Source organism: Macrobrachium nipponense, chromosome 3 (assembly GCF_015104395.2).
Source record: "Macrobrachium nipponense isolate FS-2020 chromosome 3, ASM1510439v2, whole genome shotgun sequence".
In the NCBI taxonomy this organism is placed as follows: Eukaryota; Metazoa; Arthropoda; class Malacostraca; order Decapoda; family Palaemonidae; genus Macrobrachium; species Macrobrachium nipponense.
The window spans coordinates 106,514,173-106,534,476 of record NC_087202.1 but is presented as its reverse complement, the minus strand read 5'-3'; the positions used below and the strand labels follow the sequence as shown (position 1 = coordinate 106,534,476).

Genomic DNA, 20,304 nt, shown 5'->3' with positions numbered 1-20,304 from the left:
TAGTACGTACACTCTACCATAAATGAATCTTGCGCATTAAGTAATCTACCAAAACAGCAACTTGCATGATATACTACAAGATTTATAACAAAATCATGTTCTGGGGACAAAGTTTTACAGAAAGTTGTTGTTGAAATAACAACATAGTGTATCCATGGTGCAAAAAAAAAAAAAATTGGTCCACAGGGTCTTGGAAGGAAGGGGGTTGTGAGCCTGTACATCAACCAGAAAATAATTTACAGGACACAAAGAGACTAAATAATGAAATTCTATATAAACTAAAATATTACCTATAAATATTAAACAACTACCGATCTAAATACATTTTCATACCTGTTTCTGTTCAGCTTGCTTTGCTTGTTCTAAGGCATCTTCATCATCTTGCACAGCTCTTTCCCATCTTGCTACATTACTTTGCGTGTCACGAGATTTTTCAAACTCCAGTTGATTCAATATCCTATTCTTCTGTTTTTCAAATTCCAAGCGCTTATTTGCCCTTTCTGTCTGGGCCTGTAACTCTCTCTCTTCATACTGACGAATGTTAGTGACGCCTATAGACTTGCAGAAATCTGCAAACACCACATCCTCCACTGTGTTCATTTTCTCCTTCACATCACTCATTGTTGCTTCACGCTCCTTCATTGTCTTTTCTATTTCATGAAGCTGTGGCTCAAATGTGCCTAATTCATCTTTTAATTTATCGATTTCTTTCTGCAATTGTGCAATCTGTTTCTCAGTTGTGTCTTTATCAGCTTTAGAATATTTCAATCTGGTCTCTATACCACGAATCTGAGATTCTACAGTGTTCAGCTCAGATTCTTTTCTTGATTTCTTCATGGCTTCTCGTAACTCTTCTGTTAGCTTTTCTTTTGATGACTTCAAATTTGAAAGGTGTTTTTCATCCCACCTCTTGGCTTTCCTTGCCAGATCCAAACTACCACCAGAAATAATACCAGACTTGGAGAAAAACGTACCATCAAGTGCAACAGCATCATACCGATGTCCATCTTCCATTTCATATGCCACTTTTGATGCATCCTCAGGAGTTTCACAAACTAGTGCATTGTTAGTGGCAAATAACACAGCTCTTTTGATCTCTGGAGGATCATACTGAAGAACATCATAGAGAAGCTTGACATTCCTTGGGTCTTTGATATTTCTGAGGCGTTCCTTAAGAGGCTTTGCTTGGATGTAATCAAGAGGGAGGAACGTTTCAGGATCCAACATCTGATCTTTGAGATACTGAACACACTGACGAGCTGTTTTTTCTGTGTCAACCACAATAGCTTCCATGTACTTGCCAAGAACTTTTGTGATGGCAACATTGTACCTGCGTGATTTGAGATTCATATTATTATCAATGAAATTACAAATTTTGAGGCATTAACTTAGAATTCAAGTTTACAGGATTCTAAAAATTCTAGCATCTACATTTTTAAAAAAATAAAATAGTATAAGTACAGTACAAGTTTATGACATGAATACTAGGTGTAAGAAATCCAAAAGAATAATGAGAACACCTAGATTGTTCTACAAATTCTAAGCAATAAAAGGTTAATGCTTGCCAGATTTAAAGAAATAAGCAATGCATCTACTGTTTTCTCAAATCTCAACATCGCAATAAGAAATGTATCTACTATATACTCAAGTCTCAACATTGCAGAAATACCTACTTAAAAAATAAATAAAAAACCTCATTTCTGTACAATAAGAAACAAACATCTTGCTAAGTATGTCATTTCCCAGCATGCATAGCCACAGACAGAATTCATAATTGGTGAATAAACTACACAAGGTGAGAAATTCAAGAAACATACTGTATTACCAAAAATAAATAATTTAATCTTATCAATGCATTAAAATCAACTTCTACTTCTGTAGTGGCCTTAATTTCCTTTGTGCCTTATAGGAGTTTTTTTTTTTTTTTAATTAATTTAGCTTCATTTAAGTCTACATCTAGTGCACTGTAATACTATGCTTTGGTACATACAGGGCAATAATATTATGCATTTGAAAGTTAGATATCTGCCATTTTCATAACCATTTACAAAATACTGTGACATTCCTCATACCAAATAAATTTTGGTAAGGAAATGAACAATCTATTGTTTACTGTGCTTATGTTTTAATATTGTCTTTTCTGAAACTTTCCTAACACCACTGCCTTATTTTTACATAACTTATGATTACTGTTCATTACAGAGAAGCGGCACTTCATGGCAAGTAATAGTAACACTGTACAATGACTGATTATTTCAAATAAATATCCAGAACAATGGTTCTGTTATTATTGCTTGGCTGATGAGCTGCCTTCAATGAATGTAGGAAATAAATACTAGTGCCTACATTTGTTAATATTGTACTATTTAGCATTTTCCTGTTGTGGTACCCTTCTTTTTATATGAGAATTGGCAGAAGTAAAAAGGTTAGCATATATTTTGGCATTAACAGGAAGACATTTATTAAGTTCAAGACCTTCTTTGATGTAATAAAAACTAAAATTTATGTGCTTTACCTTGAAAAGGTAGGGAATGTTAAAAATTCCTCAAGGCGTGACACTGTATTTGGTCAGGAAAAAAGTGGACCCAATTGAGAAGAGGATGTCCAATGCCAGCAGGAAGCTAATGCCTGATTTGTTCTTAATTACCAGCTGCAGAGGCCATGGGGGACTTTAACATTTTCCACTTATATCTAATTATTAAAGTTTTAAGGAATTACAATATATTAAATAAGATTTAATATATTCATTATGAACAGACCAATTCGGCTGGCCTTATCAAAGTTATGTTAATTAAGTGGTTTGGTAAAAATTCACCAATAATAAAAATAAAAATACAATAACAACATTAATACCTTGGTACTTGCATGGAGCTCAACTAGTGGCTTTAGTAGAAATTCTCATAAGCAGGCGAATCTCACAAGATAAATCATGTGAATTATTATTAATAGGGGTTAGTTTTTCCAGACCTCTGAGTCTCAAGTAGACTCTTCTCGGGCTGGTAAATCATGTGAAGAGCTACCACATAAGAGAAGTGTGATAAATGTCACTGCAGTTCTCATGACTGACATAATGGACATGGTACTACTAATGACAGATCTAGCTTATCATAAGAGAGGCTAACACAATGATAATTAACATAAGAGAGGCTAACACAATGATAATTAAAAGATAAAATAACCACAAGATTATCCAGATGGATATGTTCATCAGTGATGGCTACAAACTGGAGTCAGGAAAAAGCTCATGACCTTTCATAACCAAATTAAAAGTAGGTAAAGACATACTGCAAAGAACTTGTAATTCTGTGCATGGTGTGCAACACAGGCCTCACTGTATCCAGCTGCCCTTCATTGAAGAATAAGTTGAAATTCGCAGCATCTTTTAATAATTACCTCTATTAAAAAATATGTTGGGGGAACAAACAGCTATGAAACACACTGACCCCGATTGTGGTAAATTTCTATTTCACCTCTGACCTTAGTTATGATGATCACCTCACTCTTAACACCAATTTCATCAAGAGAGCATGTGGAAAATATGAAGTTTCTATCTTGTACAGTTAAAAAAACATGACACTTTAAAACGTATAAGTAATGATTAATGAGTACGTGAAAGATAACACGGAGGTCTGAAAAGATCTTAATGTATGTATCCCTTCCCACTGGAATAAAAATGTTTAAGAATTCAGCAACATATGGCCTCCCCCACTAAAGGAAGTATCACCTACAGTGTTTTCTAACTGGCAGCTTTCTGACATCTAATTATCTCTCATAGCCATAACTGGATATTATAGTGAAAGAGTACCATGTATGTGAACATATGGATAAACGTAAAAAAGCCAAACAAGATCTTCAAAATTTACAATAGAGGCAATGTATGACAGAAAATATACCTTTTGTGGATTGGCTGACACATGTTAATCATACGATCGTAAACACCAGAATACAGTTGCTTGAAATTCTCTACAATTTCCTGCTTCTTCTTTCGCCTTGAATCCTCATGCTTGTCTACTCGTGCATCACCAAGTTGTTCAGTAACATTCTCTAGTTGTTCTTGGAGTTGTGTGATTCTTTCTTTGCTGTATCCTACATCTGATTCAAGTTCCTGGAAAACATAGAAATGCCCATAATTATAAGGTGAAAATGGCAATGCAACCTATATATGCTGAAATTACATAAAGTCATTATATTCTGATGTACTATCTAAAAGACATAGATTTGTACTTTTGTAGGTACAATTACACATGCAAAAATCCCACTAACCTTTCTAAGACGTTTCTGGTCATCAAGGGAAGTTTCAGATTGCCGTATGTGTTCAAGTAACTTTTCAACTCGCTTCTGTGCTTCATCTAGTTCATGCCCTTTCTGCTTCAGTCGACTCTCAATCTCAGAAGTACGCCTCTGTGCATTATCAAGCCTGTCTTGATCAGATTTTTGCTCACGATTTATGGAATCCAACTCTTGGAGGTATTGGGCTGATTTGCGAGCAGCAGCATTTTTTAACTTATGATATTCTTTTATCTGAACTTCTTCTAGATGCACACTTTTCCCTGTGAAATTAATTTCAACAATTATCCACTGATACCTTGAAAATTTATAAATTTCACACAAAAAGGTTTTGAACTTACATTGGTAAATCAACTGCTTCTGGAAGCTATATTCTTTTCTTCTTACAAACCCATCAATAATGAAATATCCCTAGTCTCAGTGAACAGATTCATTTACACCAACCTAAAAGATCTTGCAAGATGAATAAGCCCTACTGCTCATTTCAACATCTCATGGAAGATAGGGGAATTTTTTAAGAATTGTTTTCTTACACCATGTGTATTTGCATATCTTCCTCTTTCCATTGATGAGATTATTTCATATATATTTTTTTTTACCTCAAAGTTTACCCAGTCTGGGGTGCTGCACGCTGATAAATTAACCTGTCCACTAAGGGTTAACCCACTCAACTTTAGGTTGTGTTCGCACCAAGGGAGTGGTGTAAAGTTGAGTCATGTAAGGTCACGATAATTCATTTGATGCAATTCATTTTGACGAAACCCTGTACACCAAATGCATCAACATACGTACTTTGTCAATAAGTCATGTCTTTAATCTCTTTTTTATCTTTATTTTGCCACCGTGCCACAATAGGTTTTGTTGAGAATGGGTGCATATTCTCCTTTTAAAATTGATGTTTTGCTGTGGCTTTGTCGTCGCAGACGTAATAACAAACCTCAAATCTGGGTGCATCATCTGAACACCAAGAGGCCACAATTTGGTAACATCAATCATTTATTCCCTGACCTGGTAAACCATCCAGAAAAATCCAAAATTTTTTTTAGGATGACATGACAATTGAAAATTTCAATAAGTTGGAGGAGCTGATCGGACCTTCCATAAGAAAATCAACATTAAAAATATATTTTTCCAAGGTAAAAAAAAAACCACTGAAATTTCAAATATTCTGTTACGAAGTAAGTCTGGAGGAGAGCTCCACATCCAGTTTTGAGGTCTAAACCATGTAAAAACCTTTAATATCAGGTTTTTAGTATATTAGACTACCTGAAAAAGTGGAAAACCTACCTAAGCTAACAGATTACATATCTATATAAAATACAGGCCTATGAGTAGAGAGGGGATATTGATAATTTCAGCTGCTTTGAGTAGTTAATTTTTGTTAGCCTAATGTTCAAAATAATACCTTACCTTACCCTACAGACCTTACAGACCTTACATCTTGTTCGGATTGCCCCAGGTCCCTCAGTGTGAGGCACCTCTAATGTCTACCAGAGAGTTGCTAGTACATCTTCCGGCATATTTTGCATCTTCCAATCTTGGATGGTCTGGGATGCAGCTTAGATATTTGTCGAGCTTATTCTTGAACACATCTACGCTCACTCCTGATATATTCCTCAGATGAGCTGGCAACGCATTGAATAGACGCTGCATTATCGATGCTGGTGCGTAGTGGATTAATGTCCTGTGTGCTTTTCTTATTTTTCCTGGTATAGTTTTGGGCACTATTAATCTACCTCTGCTTGCTCTTTCTGATATTTTTAGCTCCATGATGTTTTCGGCTATTTCTTCTATCTGTTTCCATGCCTGAATTATCATGTGACGTTCTCTTCTCCTTTCTAAACTATATAATTTTAAGGTTTGTAGTCTTTCCCAGTAGTCAAGGTCCTTAACTTCTATTCTAGCTGTAAAGGACCTTTGTACACTCTTTATTTGTGCAATATCCTTTTGATAGTGTGGGTACCATATCATATTGCAATATTCAAGTGGACTACGAACAGATGTTTTATAAAGCATAATCATGTGTTCAGCTTTTCTTGTTTTGAAGTGCCGTAACAACATTCCCATTTTTGCTTTACATTTTGCCAATAGAATTGCTATTTGATCATTGCATAACATGTTTCTATTCATCATCACACCAAGGTCTTTAACTGCTTCCTTATTTATGATTGTCTCATTATTAGGTCCCATATATGCATATAGCTTTCCTTCTCTGTCCCCATAATTTATTGATTCAAATTTATCAGAGTTAAATACCATCCTATTTACCTCTGTCTAATCATATACTTTGTTAAGGTCTCTTTGTAGCACATTCCTATCTTCATCACAAGTAATTTCTCTACTTATTCTTGTGTCATCGGTGAAACTACTCACTACCGAGTCCTTAACATTACTGGCTATGTCTGCAATCATAATAACAAACAGTAATGCAGCTAACACCATACCTACTGGCACACCGGATATTACCTTAGCTTCATCCGATTTCTCATTGTTTGCAATAACTATCGGTTTTCTGTTGTGTAAAAATTCTTTTAACCATCTTCCTACTTTATCCACTATATTATGTTTTCTAATTTTCTTCGCTAATATATTATGGTCTACCTTGTCAAAAGCTTTTGCAAAGTCTAGATAAACCACATCTGTTTCATTTCTGCTTTTCATATTTTTGAATATGTTCTCACGGTGGACTAACAATTGGGTTTCTGTACTTTTTCCGGGTACGAAACCATTTTGTCCTATATTAAACAAATTATTTTTCATTAAATGTTTCATAATATTTTTCTTCATTACCCTTTCATACACTGTCATAATATGTGATGTTAGACTCACAGGCCTATAATTACTTGCCTCTAGTCTTGATCCACTTTTGAAAGTAGGGGTAATATATGCTAATTTGTGCTCATCATAAATCTTGCCTGTATCTACACTGTGTCTTAATAATATTGCAAGTGGCTTTGCGATAGAATGAACTACTTTCTTTAACAAAATAGCAGGGACACCATCAGGCCCTGCAGCAGCTCCATTTATAATTTCATTAATAGCCTGCACAATATCAGCTTCATTAATATCTGTCAGCTAAATATTCACTATTTTTGTCCCTTACTTCTATATCATTATCTTCATTATCAATTCTAGGGGTGAATTCTCTCTTATATCGTTCTGCCTATATGTTGCATATTTCCTTTTTTTCATTCGTTAATCTCCCTTCAATTCTTAGATAGCCTATTTCTATTCTTCTTTTTCATGTACGAGTATAATAGTTTGGGGTTTTGCTTAATATTTACTAGGGTTTTTTCTTTTGATTGTATAATCTTTTGTTCTGCATTTTCTATCTTACTTTTTAGTTCTATAACTTTCCATGCAGTTTTTTCTTTTGCAAGACCTTTTTTCCACTTTCTGATTTTCTGGAACAAGATCCTTCTGTCTCTTGGTATGCATGACCGATGTTTACTTTTCTTCTTCGGTATATATTTATCCACTATTTTCTCTAATATTTTATATAATATCTCCGTATTTACCCTTATGTCATCACTTACGAAAATGTTATCCCAATCTTTGTTTAATTCTTCATTTATTTCTGACCATTTTATATTTTTACTGTAGAAGTTGTATTTTCATGTCCTTCACACTTTTTCATTTCTTGCTTATCTCTGTTTTCACTTGCTTTGGAATGGACTGTTAATTCGATGACATTATGGTCTGAAATACTCGCATTATAAACTATTATTTCTTCAACATAATTCACCTCGTTCACAAATACTAGGTCTAAAGTATTTTCCTTTCTTGTTGGCAGGTGATTTATTTGTTGAATGTTGTACTCTAGTAGCATATCTAACAGCTTTTCGAATTGCCTCTTATCTTCTACACTACTATTACTCTCTTTTTTATATGTATAAATACAACCACAATATCCTATTCGTTCTTTCCAGTCTACGAAAGGAAAGTTAAAGTCTCCAGATCGAAGAATAGTCCAGTCCTTGTGATTTCTACATATATCATCCAATTTTTCCATTATTATGTCAAACCCTTTAGTATTAGGGGGTCTATATATTACTATGTTCATTAATTTTTCAGATTCAAATTCTACCGCTATTAGTTCACATTCTGAGTTACTATAATTCTCATATATTTTTCCTTATTTTTTGTCTTTCCCATATATTGCGGTACCCCCTTGATTCCTATTTTTTCTATCTGATCTATAAGTTTGGAACCCTTTTATTTGATCATCATTCCCAGTCTCTTGGGAATACCAGGTTTTACTTATATTCATTATATCTATTTTCTTTTCAATTTGGGTTAGTTCTTCTAAGTACTCTATTTTTCTTTTTGAGTTACTAGTAATTAAACCCTGCGCATTCATCACTATGATGGTTTGCGTGTTTCCTCCTTCATTTAATATGGGTAATAATAAGGATTTTCCCATGTCTCTTTCCTGTTCTGGTACGTTGTTCTTTTCTTCATTTCCAGAAATTTTGACATTAAAATATCCAACTTTTCCATAATATGGCAATTTGTCGAAAATTGCATTTTTCCTAACTATACAAACCTGAGGTCCTTTACATATAGTCCCACCTCATGCCACCCCTCACTCTGCAACTTTTTGCATGGGCCTTAAGCAAACGTGATTCTTCACCTCAGGCGCGCGGGCGCGCGCACTGTCGGACAAGCAGTTAACTACTGTTCTCCCCTTGTTCGAAGCTTACGGCCGTCCCAGCTGCCGCTAGCTACTTCCTATTGTTAAAGGACCTCAGGTTTGTATAGTTAGGAAAAATGCAATTTTCGACAAATTGCCATTTGTTCCGACACGAATACAAACCCTCGGTCCTTTAACAATAGGAAGACTCACTTCTTGGTGGGAGGAATCTGAGTCTTTTTGGTGAACAGACTGGTGTTCGTCCAACCTTGGAATGCCTCCCTGGTCGTAAGAGCGAGGGAGGGATCCAAGCCTCTGTCCGATTGATCAGTGTGCGCACCGCAGGATCAATGGTCAGACCTCTGGGCCAAGTACTAAGAGAGAGGCAAGCGTATCTCTTCGTACCAGCAAGCAAGAACTTGTTCCTGATTGCAAGAGACAATCATAAAATTATGGGTTTGTCTCAAGTTGGCATCCACTTCCTCCCCCTTGTTGGAGTAAGTGGTGGATATTTACTCCTATCCCTACTGAAAGGGATAGGATGGTGCTCTATTGAGTAGCTCACCTGCATCTCGTCCTTACCCAGCAGGGTGACGACTGTATTCCTACCCACCCAAGAGGTAGAGGGGAGAAAAAGATGGGAAGAGGAGCCAGTCACACTCTCATTCACTCATCCATTCTTACAGTCACACCAGGACTCGATGCTGTTCAGCCTGCGAGGGTCTGGGTTAACTACACAACGTGTTGAGCAACCACCACGGGTCCCAAGGAAAAAGATCCAAGGACCTGTGGGCAATATCCCGAAGGTAGAAGGAGGTGCATGGTGTCTGGTTGGACCAGGCCCCTGCCTTCACTACCTGCGCCACGGAGAAGTTCTTGCGGAACGCGAGAGAATGACGAAGAGGCGTCCACACTCATCCTGGGGTGTCGAGTTTCTTCAGGACAAAGCAGCATAGCCTTCGTATCGGAGGCGGTGAAGTCCATTAGGGAGGGGATTGTGAAGAACTCGAATAGATCGTCAGGGACCGAAGGGTTCCGAGTCTTTGCTACAAAGATCGGAACGAAATCGAGCGTCAAAGATCCCCATCCCCTGTATGCTTGACTTCGCAGGAAAAGTCATGCAGTTACCTCAGACAAAAAGAAGGGAATAGTCGCATGACCTATCCCTCTTCTCGACTTCGGTGATGTCCAGTACCCATACTGATCTATCCGTCTGCAGCGAAGTGTCTCGCATCCTCCTATCCCCATGCAGCGAAGTTCTTCTCGGTAGTGGATAGGACACCGCCACTCGATGGTGGGTGTCGATGGTATGGGTACTGGGGCAAGCTATTAGGACGAAGTAATGATTGATCGGGAACCACCGAACTAAGTCCACAGCGTAGTTCGTAACTGACTCGGGCGCTCTGACAGCTGCTGACTGACTGGTTCGGTAGTAGGGCAAGTTGTCCAAGCATCCGAGTAAGTCACGTGACCTTTGCCCTTTAAAGGGTTATGCCGAGAGACCAAACAAATAGTGTATTTGTTTGTCACCGATGCCGGAGGGTGAGTTGATTATTCTCTTAAGGCATGTGCCCAACAGGCGAAAGTCAATTGCCTTCTAGAGACTGAGATCCCTGAAGGCAAGACATTCTCATAGTTGTTGAATCTCAGCTAAGGAGAAACAACACTATGTGCCGTTGAAGACGAAGGTAGACATTGAATGCAACCTACGTCTTCACAGACGAATCGAGAGAAGGATTCTCAAGATTCTGAACCTGTGCTTACATATGACTGAAAACGCTAACCGCTATTTCATTGCTGTCTGGTAAGGAGACGTTGATGCAATGAAAGCGGGGCGCTTTTCAGTAATGAAAACACAGGGGAGAGCCGCCTGAAGAACTGCTTCTCATGGGCTGAACATTTGGAAGTAGAGCTATCAGGTCGGAGAGTAGGCGATGTCTTCGGACACATCTGTTAATTCGGGGTGAACAATGAACAATTGCACACCTACGAATACGAGATATTTTGAAAACAAACTCAGATGTCTGCAAAATCATTCGCATTATCGCAGTGCGATGCAGCGGGAGACTAGTACAGACTTCTGTTACCGTGCGGTAAACAGAAAGATGAAAGAGTCCAAGAGATACCTCTGTTGAAAATTCTCGCAATGTTGAAGGCGATGGAATCGAGCATCACAGCAGTAGATGGTCCTTCATTATTGCGAGAATCCCCTTTAATCAGAGACCTAAGTCCATGATTGTTGGGCAGAGATACGGTTCGGTAGTCAATCAAAGCAGGGGAGAGAGAGACATAACTGACCATGCATCTCGGAGACCCAGCTGATACTGAGCTGCTATCAGGCAGTTCAATACACAGTAGCTGAGCTCTCGCTGACTCGTCATCCTGAGTTGCCAGGTAATCCATTCCACGAAGGAATGTGTTCGGCTAAAACCATCGAGCATAAAAAATACGCTCGAGCAATTATATTTAAACGAAACGGATTTCGGTAAATACAAAAGCTGATTTGGTGTTGTCGTGACAATACCAAGTATCTAAAATCGAAACTGGTAACTGCTGGGAGGTTGCAGGCAGCCCCGAGTTGCAGTTCAATTAAGATACAATTCGTCTCGGTCACAATCCGTAGAGTTAACTACGGTATGCGCCTACCCCCCGGACAATTCAACTGCTTAACAGAATCATGTCGCGAGGGAAATATACATGGTATATTTGTAGGTTCTGTACAACGACCTCCATCCTAAATTCTTTTCCCCTCGAGGAATGAGAATAAGGATTGGAAATCGACCGCCTTCGTTCTCTAGTCAAGAGAGTGAAAGAGAAGTCTTCCCCGAAGGAAAGCTTCAATGGTGAACAGAATACCGAAGATGATAGTTCAAGCCAAACTGGATGTTCCCGTACGTTCTTCTCTATTCCAGGTTGGTCGCCTACTGTGAGATACTCTTCTTTCAGCAGCAGTCTTCTTCCCAATGCTAGAAATTTCAGGAATTCGAGCATAGGCGAGATTCCCGATTATCGCGTAACAATTATCGGGGATTCTCGTCTCGCTCACTTTGGACCGTGGTCTCGCCTCAGTGTTTGGAGATCATAAAAAACTCGAACACTCTGAATGCGCTAGAAATTCCGTAGAATTCTAAGCACTCTGCGAAACCCCCACCGAATTCGTCAAACGATATCAGCTGGTGGTCCTCTTGATTCCCATAGAAATCAAGGATGGGGCAGGATCCCTCCTTAACGACCGGAGTTTACGTCAGGTAGGACCCGAAGGTCCCCCCGGTAGCGCAGTCCCCAACGTGGGATCCTACAGAGAAATCTCTGTAGGATCCCTCCCATTTCCCTCGTAGCCGTAAGGAAAGAGGGAATGGGGGAGGAATGGATACTCGCTCGCCTTCCCAGTGGAACTAGCAGTTGGAGAAGAGTAGGAGCAGCCATTGCCTCGCGGCGATGGCCTCTCAGAGTCTGGGAAAACATATCGTCAGGAGAAAACGTTTTCCCGAGGAGGGTTACGAACTCGCACTGTAGGTAAGGGTCTGCCGCCACTATGAACGTCGTCTGGGTGGGGCTGATCGACACCTGACAGGAGAGCCCTTACCGTCCTCCGACTCATTCCAGTCCTCGTCGAGGTCGAAACCTCTCAGGAGGACCGAAGGGTATTTAAATACGGTGTCCGAAGACACGTGGAAACGCCGCTGTCGCAGTAGAGGAGGTGGAAGTAGCTTGTTCGACCGGCCAGATCTGAGAGAGCCTTCTTATCCGGAGACGAGAGTGTCTGGTTCAAGACAGAATCGGTAAGCTCCAATCGCGGCAGACCCACCGTCGGTTTGGGTTCCCTCTCGGGCCCCAAAACGACTCGAGCAGAGACGTGGGCTCTGCTGGTGGGAGCGGCGATCCTTCCCCGAGGTCGTTGCGCTGACGAATCAGCGCCATAACCTCGACAAAGTTCCTCTGGATCTCAGAAGTCACAGTATCTTGCCTTGCAGAGTAGGACCGTCAAGCCCCTCGAACAAGAGCATTCCGAGAACCTCCCCCTTAAGGAGGAGGAACTGCGATAGACCCCTCTCGGATTCCTCCTGCCACTTGCGCGTACGTCCTGGTCGGTCCGAAGATCGTACCTGGTACTTACGGCGTCGTGACGGGATCGTGCGGGGCATGCCCCTCACAATCACCACGCTGTGCCTCGCTCTTCCTGGTGCAAACCGAGGAAGTTGCAGGCACGGGAGAGGAAGACATGATGCTCCTCTTTCGCTCGCTGGCAGAACCAGTGGGCTTGGAGGGCTGCAGGCGATCGCCAACTTGCAGGCCTAGTCGAGCCGTTTCCAAGGGAAACGGCTGGACCGAGAACAGCGGCCCCAATCTCGTGTGCAGAGGAGCTGCTGCTGGTCCCCCTATCCGCCCGGTCCCTGTGGGAGCGGCGGTCACGAGACCTGCAGAGACCACTGTCATGGTGAGACCGGTGCGTGTCCTCGCAGCGCGTCATACCGCTGGTACCAGCCGAGGCTGGCACCAACGATCGGGAGGGGGGAACCTCTTCCCAGCCTCAGCCCGTGGCTGGTCAGAGACAGTTACGTCTACCAGGGTTACCAGCTGGTCGCTGCGAGAGCGGCCACTGGCCTGGCGAGAGTCACATGAGCGGCTCTCACCAGCTTCTGCTCTGTGCCACGGTCCTGGCGCCGAGCGAACTCTGGCGCCAAAATTTTGGCTATACAGGTACTATCCAACTTACAACCTACTCGACATACAGCCACTCGTAGTTACAACCTTACTTCAGACAGTTGACCATTGAGTTACTTGGCACTGCGCCATCTCATGAGAACTCTCATCACTCAGGCATGAGAACTCTCATCACTCAGGCAGCATCAGTTTGAGTTACCCTGCCCTATCTGCAGCATCATTTGGTATTAACTGTACTGTAGACTGAATTGCAAACCAATTTACGTAAGAATCGACTTCTGACATGCATGCAAGAACCTAACCCCATTGTAACTCAATGCCTGTTGTACGTAATATATACTATTACATAAATGATTAAAATGTATTAGTAGAATTACATTATGGTAAAAAGATTGAAATAATGATTGTACATTACATTACAGTACTAAGAAGGCACTTATATAGCAAAGGTTTGATAGTATACCCTACCCAGTATGTTGGCCACTTTCTAAGGTTCAACTTACATCCATTCCGACTTACAACCAGTGGGTCGGAACCAAACTTGGTTGTAAGTAGGATAGTACCTGTACGCTCTCCCGCAGGAGATCATATACTCGGAACTTTTCACGAACGAGAGACCGAGCAGGAACCTGGTGTAGCGGCAGCGCCGCAAACACCAGGCGAGGAAGTACAGGTGGTAGTTGGTACGCCTCTGGTCCCTGTCTTCTTCTTCCTTGCGGAAGGGGAGACGGGCTCTGTTCCCGAAAGAGCAGGAGGACCGGCAGAAGAAACCCCCCGTCCCACGGAAGTGGAACGAGCCCTTGGAAGTTCCCGAAGGAGCCTTCTTAGGGGGGGAAACCCGGGTTACTAGCTGGTCGCTGCAAGAGGGACCGCTGGCCTAGCGAGAGTCACCTGGGCGGCTCTCACCAGCCTTCTGCTCCGTGCCGCGGTCTTGGCGCCGAGCGAACTCTGGCGCCGAAACTTTGGCTGCACGGTCTCCCGAGGGAGAGCGCACACTCGGGATCTCTCGCGAACGAGAGACCGAGCCGGAACCTGGCGTAGCGGCATCGCCGCTAGCACCAGGCGAGGAAGTACCAGTGCTAACCGGTACTCCTCTGGTCCCCGTCTATCTCTTCCTTACGGAAGGGGAGACGGGCCCCGCTCCCGAAGGAGCAGGAGGACCAGCAGAAGGACACCCCGTCCTACCGGGGTGGGACGGGCCCTTAGAAGTTCCCGAAGGAGACTTCTTAGGGGGGGAGGCAGCCTTCTTCTTCTTCGGCTTATGGGCCTTAGAAGTCGAAGGGGAAGAGGCAGCAGCAGACGATGAAGACAAAGATGACACCTTCCTCTTCTTCTTCCTCTTCCTCGTCAGCTCACGCAGGACAGTCGTCAGGTCCTCCATCCAGGCCGGAGCCGGGGCTATTGCCGAAGCAACACGGTCCGACTGCACCTGTCCGGAAGGACCTGGGACTGGGGAAGACACACCGTGGGCAGGACCAGCATGGACAGGCGCAGGAGCCAGGAGCGACAGGTACAGCAACCAGCTCAGGAGCGGCAGGAACAGCGGCAGCGGTAGACACAGAAGGGACAGCCAAGCCAGCAGCGGGAACCACATCAGCGGCAGGTATGGCAGGCCGAGCCATCGCCTCGTAGAATCATCGGCAGCCAGCGGGAACTTGGGTACTGGCGGCCGGTCCAGGGGCGAGCTGCTGGAACAGCGGAAGTCTGGGGCAGGCAACACGAAGAACACAGGCGGCGCGGCCGGCCGGCGGCGGTGGCGGCGGCATACACCCCTCGGTACGGCGGCGACCGGCCTAGTAGCGGCAGACGGTGTCACCGACACAGCATGGGGAGTGTAGACCAGTCGGGGGGGAGCAGCATAAGCGGCCGTGGAGGTAGTAGTGGAGACCGCTCCATGGGTCACCGCCCCAGACCTCGCTAGACGCTGCAGCAGCCCGTGGATGCTAGGCACGCCCTGCCGCCGCAGTGGTCCATACCTGTTCAAGGTCGTCTTCCACGAATGTAGCACCTGCGGTAGCACAGACAGATTAGTAAGAGGGGCTCCCTCACGCACGGGGGGGGGGGGGGGGGAGAGACATGCCCCACCCCGAACGCAAGGAAGACCCCAAATACAAAATACAACGAGGAAGCTGAGCGGGGGGCAGGAAAGAAGATGAAGAATCGGATACCAAGGGAGTCGCCGGAGAGCTTTCCGACGACTTCCTGGCAGACCTTCGCTCCCCTACCCCCGCACAGCAGAGAAAAGTTATATGAAAATGAAACAGAATACTGCACTTGCGATTCACTTCATAGAACTTAAAGGGGAAGGATCAATTCCCGGGTAAGAGCGGAAACTTGACCCATAATAATATGATGCTATCATAAAATATATATGAAAATGAAACAGAATGCTGCACTTGCGATTTCACTTTCACAGAAAATAAATTGTAAGGATCAATTCCCGGGTAAGAGCGGAAATTGATCCAAAATTAAAATTGATGCAATTAAATAAATGAAAATGAAAAAGAATACTGCAATTGCGAATCCACTTTCATTACATTCTATTCATACAAAATAAGAGGCTCGTGCCGAGCGCATTCACGCTCTCGGCAACGAACGCACAGGGCAAAAATATAATGAAAAGAGTACTTACATTTTTCAATTACACACTTTCGCCCAAAATACATGACTCGGCGCGAGCTCGCCCGCCCTCGGCACCGAGACATAATTCGAGGGTATCAATTTCATGAAAAGAGCGGAAACCGCCGCATCTACGGCGATAGCTCCATGTTGGCTCATAATTAAGTAATGAAAATTAAAACAGTGTACTTACAGTTTCATTTTCAAGTCAAACAAACCATTAATAGAAAACACAATATAAACAAACCATACGACGATGAAGCGGGCAGAGAGCGATGACGAACACGTCCTTCACACCCGCGGCCGAAAGGAAAAGTGATTCTTCACCTCTCAGGCGCGCGGGTGCGCGCACTGTCGGACAAGCAGTTAACTACCGTTCTCCCCTTGTTCGAAGCTTACGACCGTCCCAGCTGCCGCTAGCTACTTCCTATTGTTAAAGGACTGAGGGTTTGTATTCGTGTCGGAACAAATTTGATCTTCCTTCATCATAATTATTAATTTTGTGTCTGAATCTGCAATTTTCTCCGTATCTGCAATATCCTCTTGCATCATAAATACAGTTCCTATCTCTTGATTTTGTATCTTGGAGCTGATGCTTGGAAATATTTTGCTGACACTGCATATCGCGGTGATGGCTTGGTTTTTTCTTTCACCTGATATTCTTTGTTCCTCTCTTTATTTGTTTCTTTCTTATTTTGGATTTTATTATTTGATTGATTATTTATTTGATTTTGATTCATGGCTACAGGGTGCATATATTTACATTTTTTGTCGAACTTACATCCTTTTCCTTCTTTTAGGTTTTTGCATATTTTTGGAAGTAGATCTCTGCAATCATCCTCATAGCCGTCTAGGTATGCACATTTACCATATATTTCATAGTTGTGACATACCTTAGGATGTTTGTAGTAACATCTTTCTCCGAATCTGCAATTCCCTCTTTTCAAAAGATTGCAGACTTTGTCTTTTCTTGTCTATTTTTTCCTCTTTCCCATCATTGTGTAGATCTGGGTAGAGCCTCTTCGAGATTTTCTTTTGTGTTGTCATGTCGTAATTTATTTCTTTGTATGTATGCTGCTTGAATGCCTCATATGTAGTATCAATGAGTATCTCTGCATCCATACTTTTATCTTGTTCTTTGTTTTCCTTATTTTTTTCTGCCATTTCAGTTTTGTTTACTTCTCTTCCATTTTCCTCTTCTTCTTCATCCTCAACTATTTGTACATTTTCATCCTCAACTATTTGTACATTCAGTCTTGATTTAATAACATTGTCTATCCATGATAGACATGTTGAGCAAAATATTCTGGTATCTTTTCTCATATCTTACATTACTTCAGCACATTGCGGATGCGTCAGAATGTTGCATGCAGAACATGTGAACTATGCTATACCACACCTTACACAGTTTGCATGCTTTTGGCATTCTTTTTCCTATTGCATCAATTAGGATATTCACATTGTTCACCTTATTCATTTTCTTTGTAGGAATATGATATTGTTATGATACAATAAAGTTTTATACACACTTACCAGGCAGATATATACTTAGCTATTGACTCCGTCGCGCCAACAGAATTTCGAATTTCGCGCACACGCTACAGGTAGGTCAGGTGATCCACCGTGCTGCCGCTGGGTGGCAGGAATAGGAACCATTCCCATTTTCCATCAGATTTTTTCTTACACCATCTGTCTCCTGAGGGGAGGATGGGTGGGCAATTAATTGTATATATCTGCCAGGTAAGTATGTATAAAACTTTAGTAAGTATGTATAAAACTTTATTGTATCATAACAATATCATTTTTATACATTCAACTTACCTGTCAGATATATACTTAGCTGATTCACACCATTGGAGGAGGGTAAACGACAGCTAATAACTGATTTAAACAGAAATCACAACATTCATTGTAGGTAATAATTAAATAAAACCTTGGTTCCTACCTGTTTAGACTGAAGACTTCATGATTAAAACCAGGAGTCTGCTTAGTCTCAAGAGCCTCAGCGAGAAATTGATCTATTGCTAAGAGTTCTTGTAGGTCTGCCAAAGGGGTCTTATCCACTTACTTGGCCAATCCTATAAGGGCTATGTCAAAGGGTTTCAATCCACTTATATGACAAGAACTTTTTTTTCTAAGGAGCACAATACCGATCCCAATCACCTTAACCTAACACCATGTTATTTTTAAGATTGCAAGGAATCATCCCCGAAAAATATAAAATCAAAATTTAAATTTTTTTTACAACCCCGCTTTTAAGACCTATTCAGAGCCTCCTACTGGCAAAAGCAATGGCCGCCCGTGCGACGTCAAGTGCTCATGCCAGCAGAAAACCTTGATACTGTCTCAAAAGGGAGGTTCATGTACGGATTTTAGACAAAGTCTTTCGTACAACTCCGCTTATAAGGCACATTCGCAGTTCCTTACTGACAAGGATAGCGGCCGCCTGTGCGACAACTAGCACCCTTATTAGTAGTAAACCAAATACCTGCCTCAAGGAAAGGGAAGATTTACATACGATCAAAGACACAGTCTCCTACAGTATAGCCCATCCTGTAAGATAAACTCACAGTTCCCTACTTATCCAAGGCAATGGCCGCCTGTGCGACATCTAGCCATCATGTAAGAAGAAACTTAGAACCTATCTCAAAGGTACGGTTTTACATAAACAAATTTAATATTTTCAGTTAAGGATCGGTATGCGTCCCTAGTCCCAGCACTGTATCCGCAGACACAAAAGGACCCAGAGAGAAGCACTTTTCATAGGTAATCCTAACATCTTTAAGATAGTGAGATGCGAATACCAAAATGCATCTCCAATAGGTCGCATTAATAATATCCTTCATAGACATATTCTTCTGTTAAGATAATGATGTTGCCACAGCTCTTACCTCATGAGCTTTTACTCGCAGTGACTTATAGGAATCGTCTGCACATACATTGTGAGCTTCCGAAATCGCAGTTCTAACAAAATATGACAACACATTTTTGGACATTGGTCTTTTCGTATCCCGCACTGCGCACCATAAACTTTGTTTATATGCCCGTAGCTCTTCTTTCTTTTTAAGATAGAACTTAAGAGCTCTAACTGGGCATAAAGTTCTTTCAATTTCGTCTCCCACCAAAGTTGAAAGACTTTTCACTTCAAAACTCCTTGGCCAGGGTTTCGAAGGGTTTTCATTTTTTGCTAAAAATAAAGTTTGGAAAGCACAGATAGCCACGTCTTTCTTAAAACCCACCCGAGAATCTAGGGCATGGATTTCACTGATTCTCTTAGCCGTAGCTAAGGCTATGAGGAAAATACACTTTCTCGTCCAATCTCTGAACGAGGCACGGTCGGGAGGTTCAAACTTTTCTGACGAGAGGAACTTGAGTACTACATCCAGATTCCAGCTTGGTGGAACTGAGGATATAGATTTAGAGGTTTCAAACGATCTTATTAAATCATGTAAATCTTTATCTTCTGCCAAATTCAATCCTCTATTTCTAAAAACCGCCGAGAGCATGCTTCGGAATCCTCTTATGGTAGAAACTGAAAGATGAGCTTCCTCTCTCAAAAATAACAGAAAATCTGCTATATTGGTCACAGAGGTATTGGAGGAGGACAGTTTATTCTTCCTACACCATCTTCTGAACACATCCCACTTCGATTGGCAGACCCGAATAGTTGACTATCTTCGGGCTCTAGCAATTGCTTTCGAAGCTTTGCTTGAAAAGCCTCTCGCTCTGACCAATCTTTCGATAGTCGAAAGGCAGTCAGAGCGAGAGCGGGGAGGTTTTGATGGTACCTCTCGAAGTGGGGTTGTCTGAGAAGATCTATCCTGTTTGGAAGAGATCTTGGGTAGTCTACTGTCCATTCCTGTACCTCTGTGAACCAATCTTGGGATGGCCAAAACGGGGCGATGAGTGTTAGTCTCGTCCCTGTTGATGCAACGAATTTCTTCATCACCACTCCTAGCAACTTGAATGGAGGGAAGGCGTAAGCGTCGAGTCCTGACCACTCCAGTAGCATGGCATCCACCGCTATCGCTCTCGGGTCTTCGACTGAGGAGCATAAGTTTTCTATCCTTTTTGAAAGGAAGTTGCAAATAAATCTATTT

The 20,304-nt window shown here is 42.0% G+C and overlaps 1 protein-coding gene across 1 annotated transcript in view; it reads right to left on the bottom strand.

Annotated features, from left to right (window-relative positions):
- Window positions 1-327: 327 nt before the first annotated feature.
- Window positions 328-20,304, bottom strand: part of LOC135221937 (structural maintenance of chromosomes protein 1A-like) — an 88,870-nt gene continuing 68,893 nt past the window's right edge. Inside the window, exons 7-9 of the mRNA XM_064259967.1 lie at window positions 4,264-4,550; window positions 3,894-4,105; window positions 328-1,330 (exon numbers count right to left, since the gene is read on the bottom strand). Coding sequence (XP_064116037.1) covers window positions 328-1,330; window positions 3,894-4,105; window positions 4,264-4,550 — 1,502 coding nt within the window. The remainder of the gene's footprint in view (window positions 1,331-3,893; window positions 4,106-4,263; window positions 4,551-20,304) is intronic.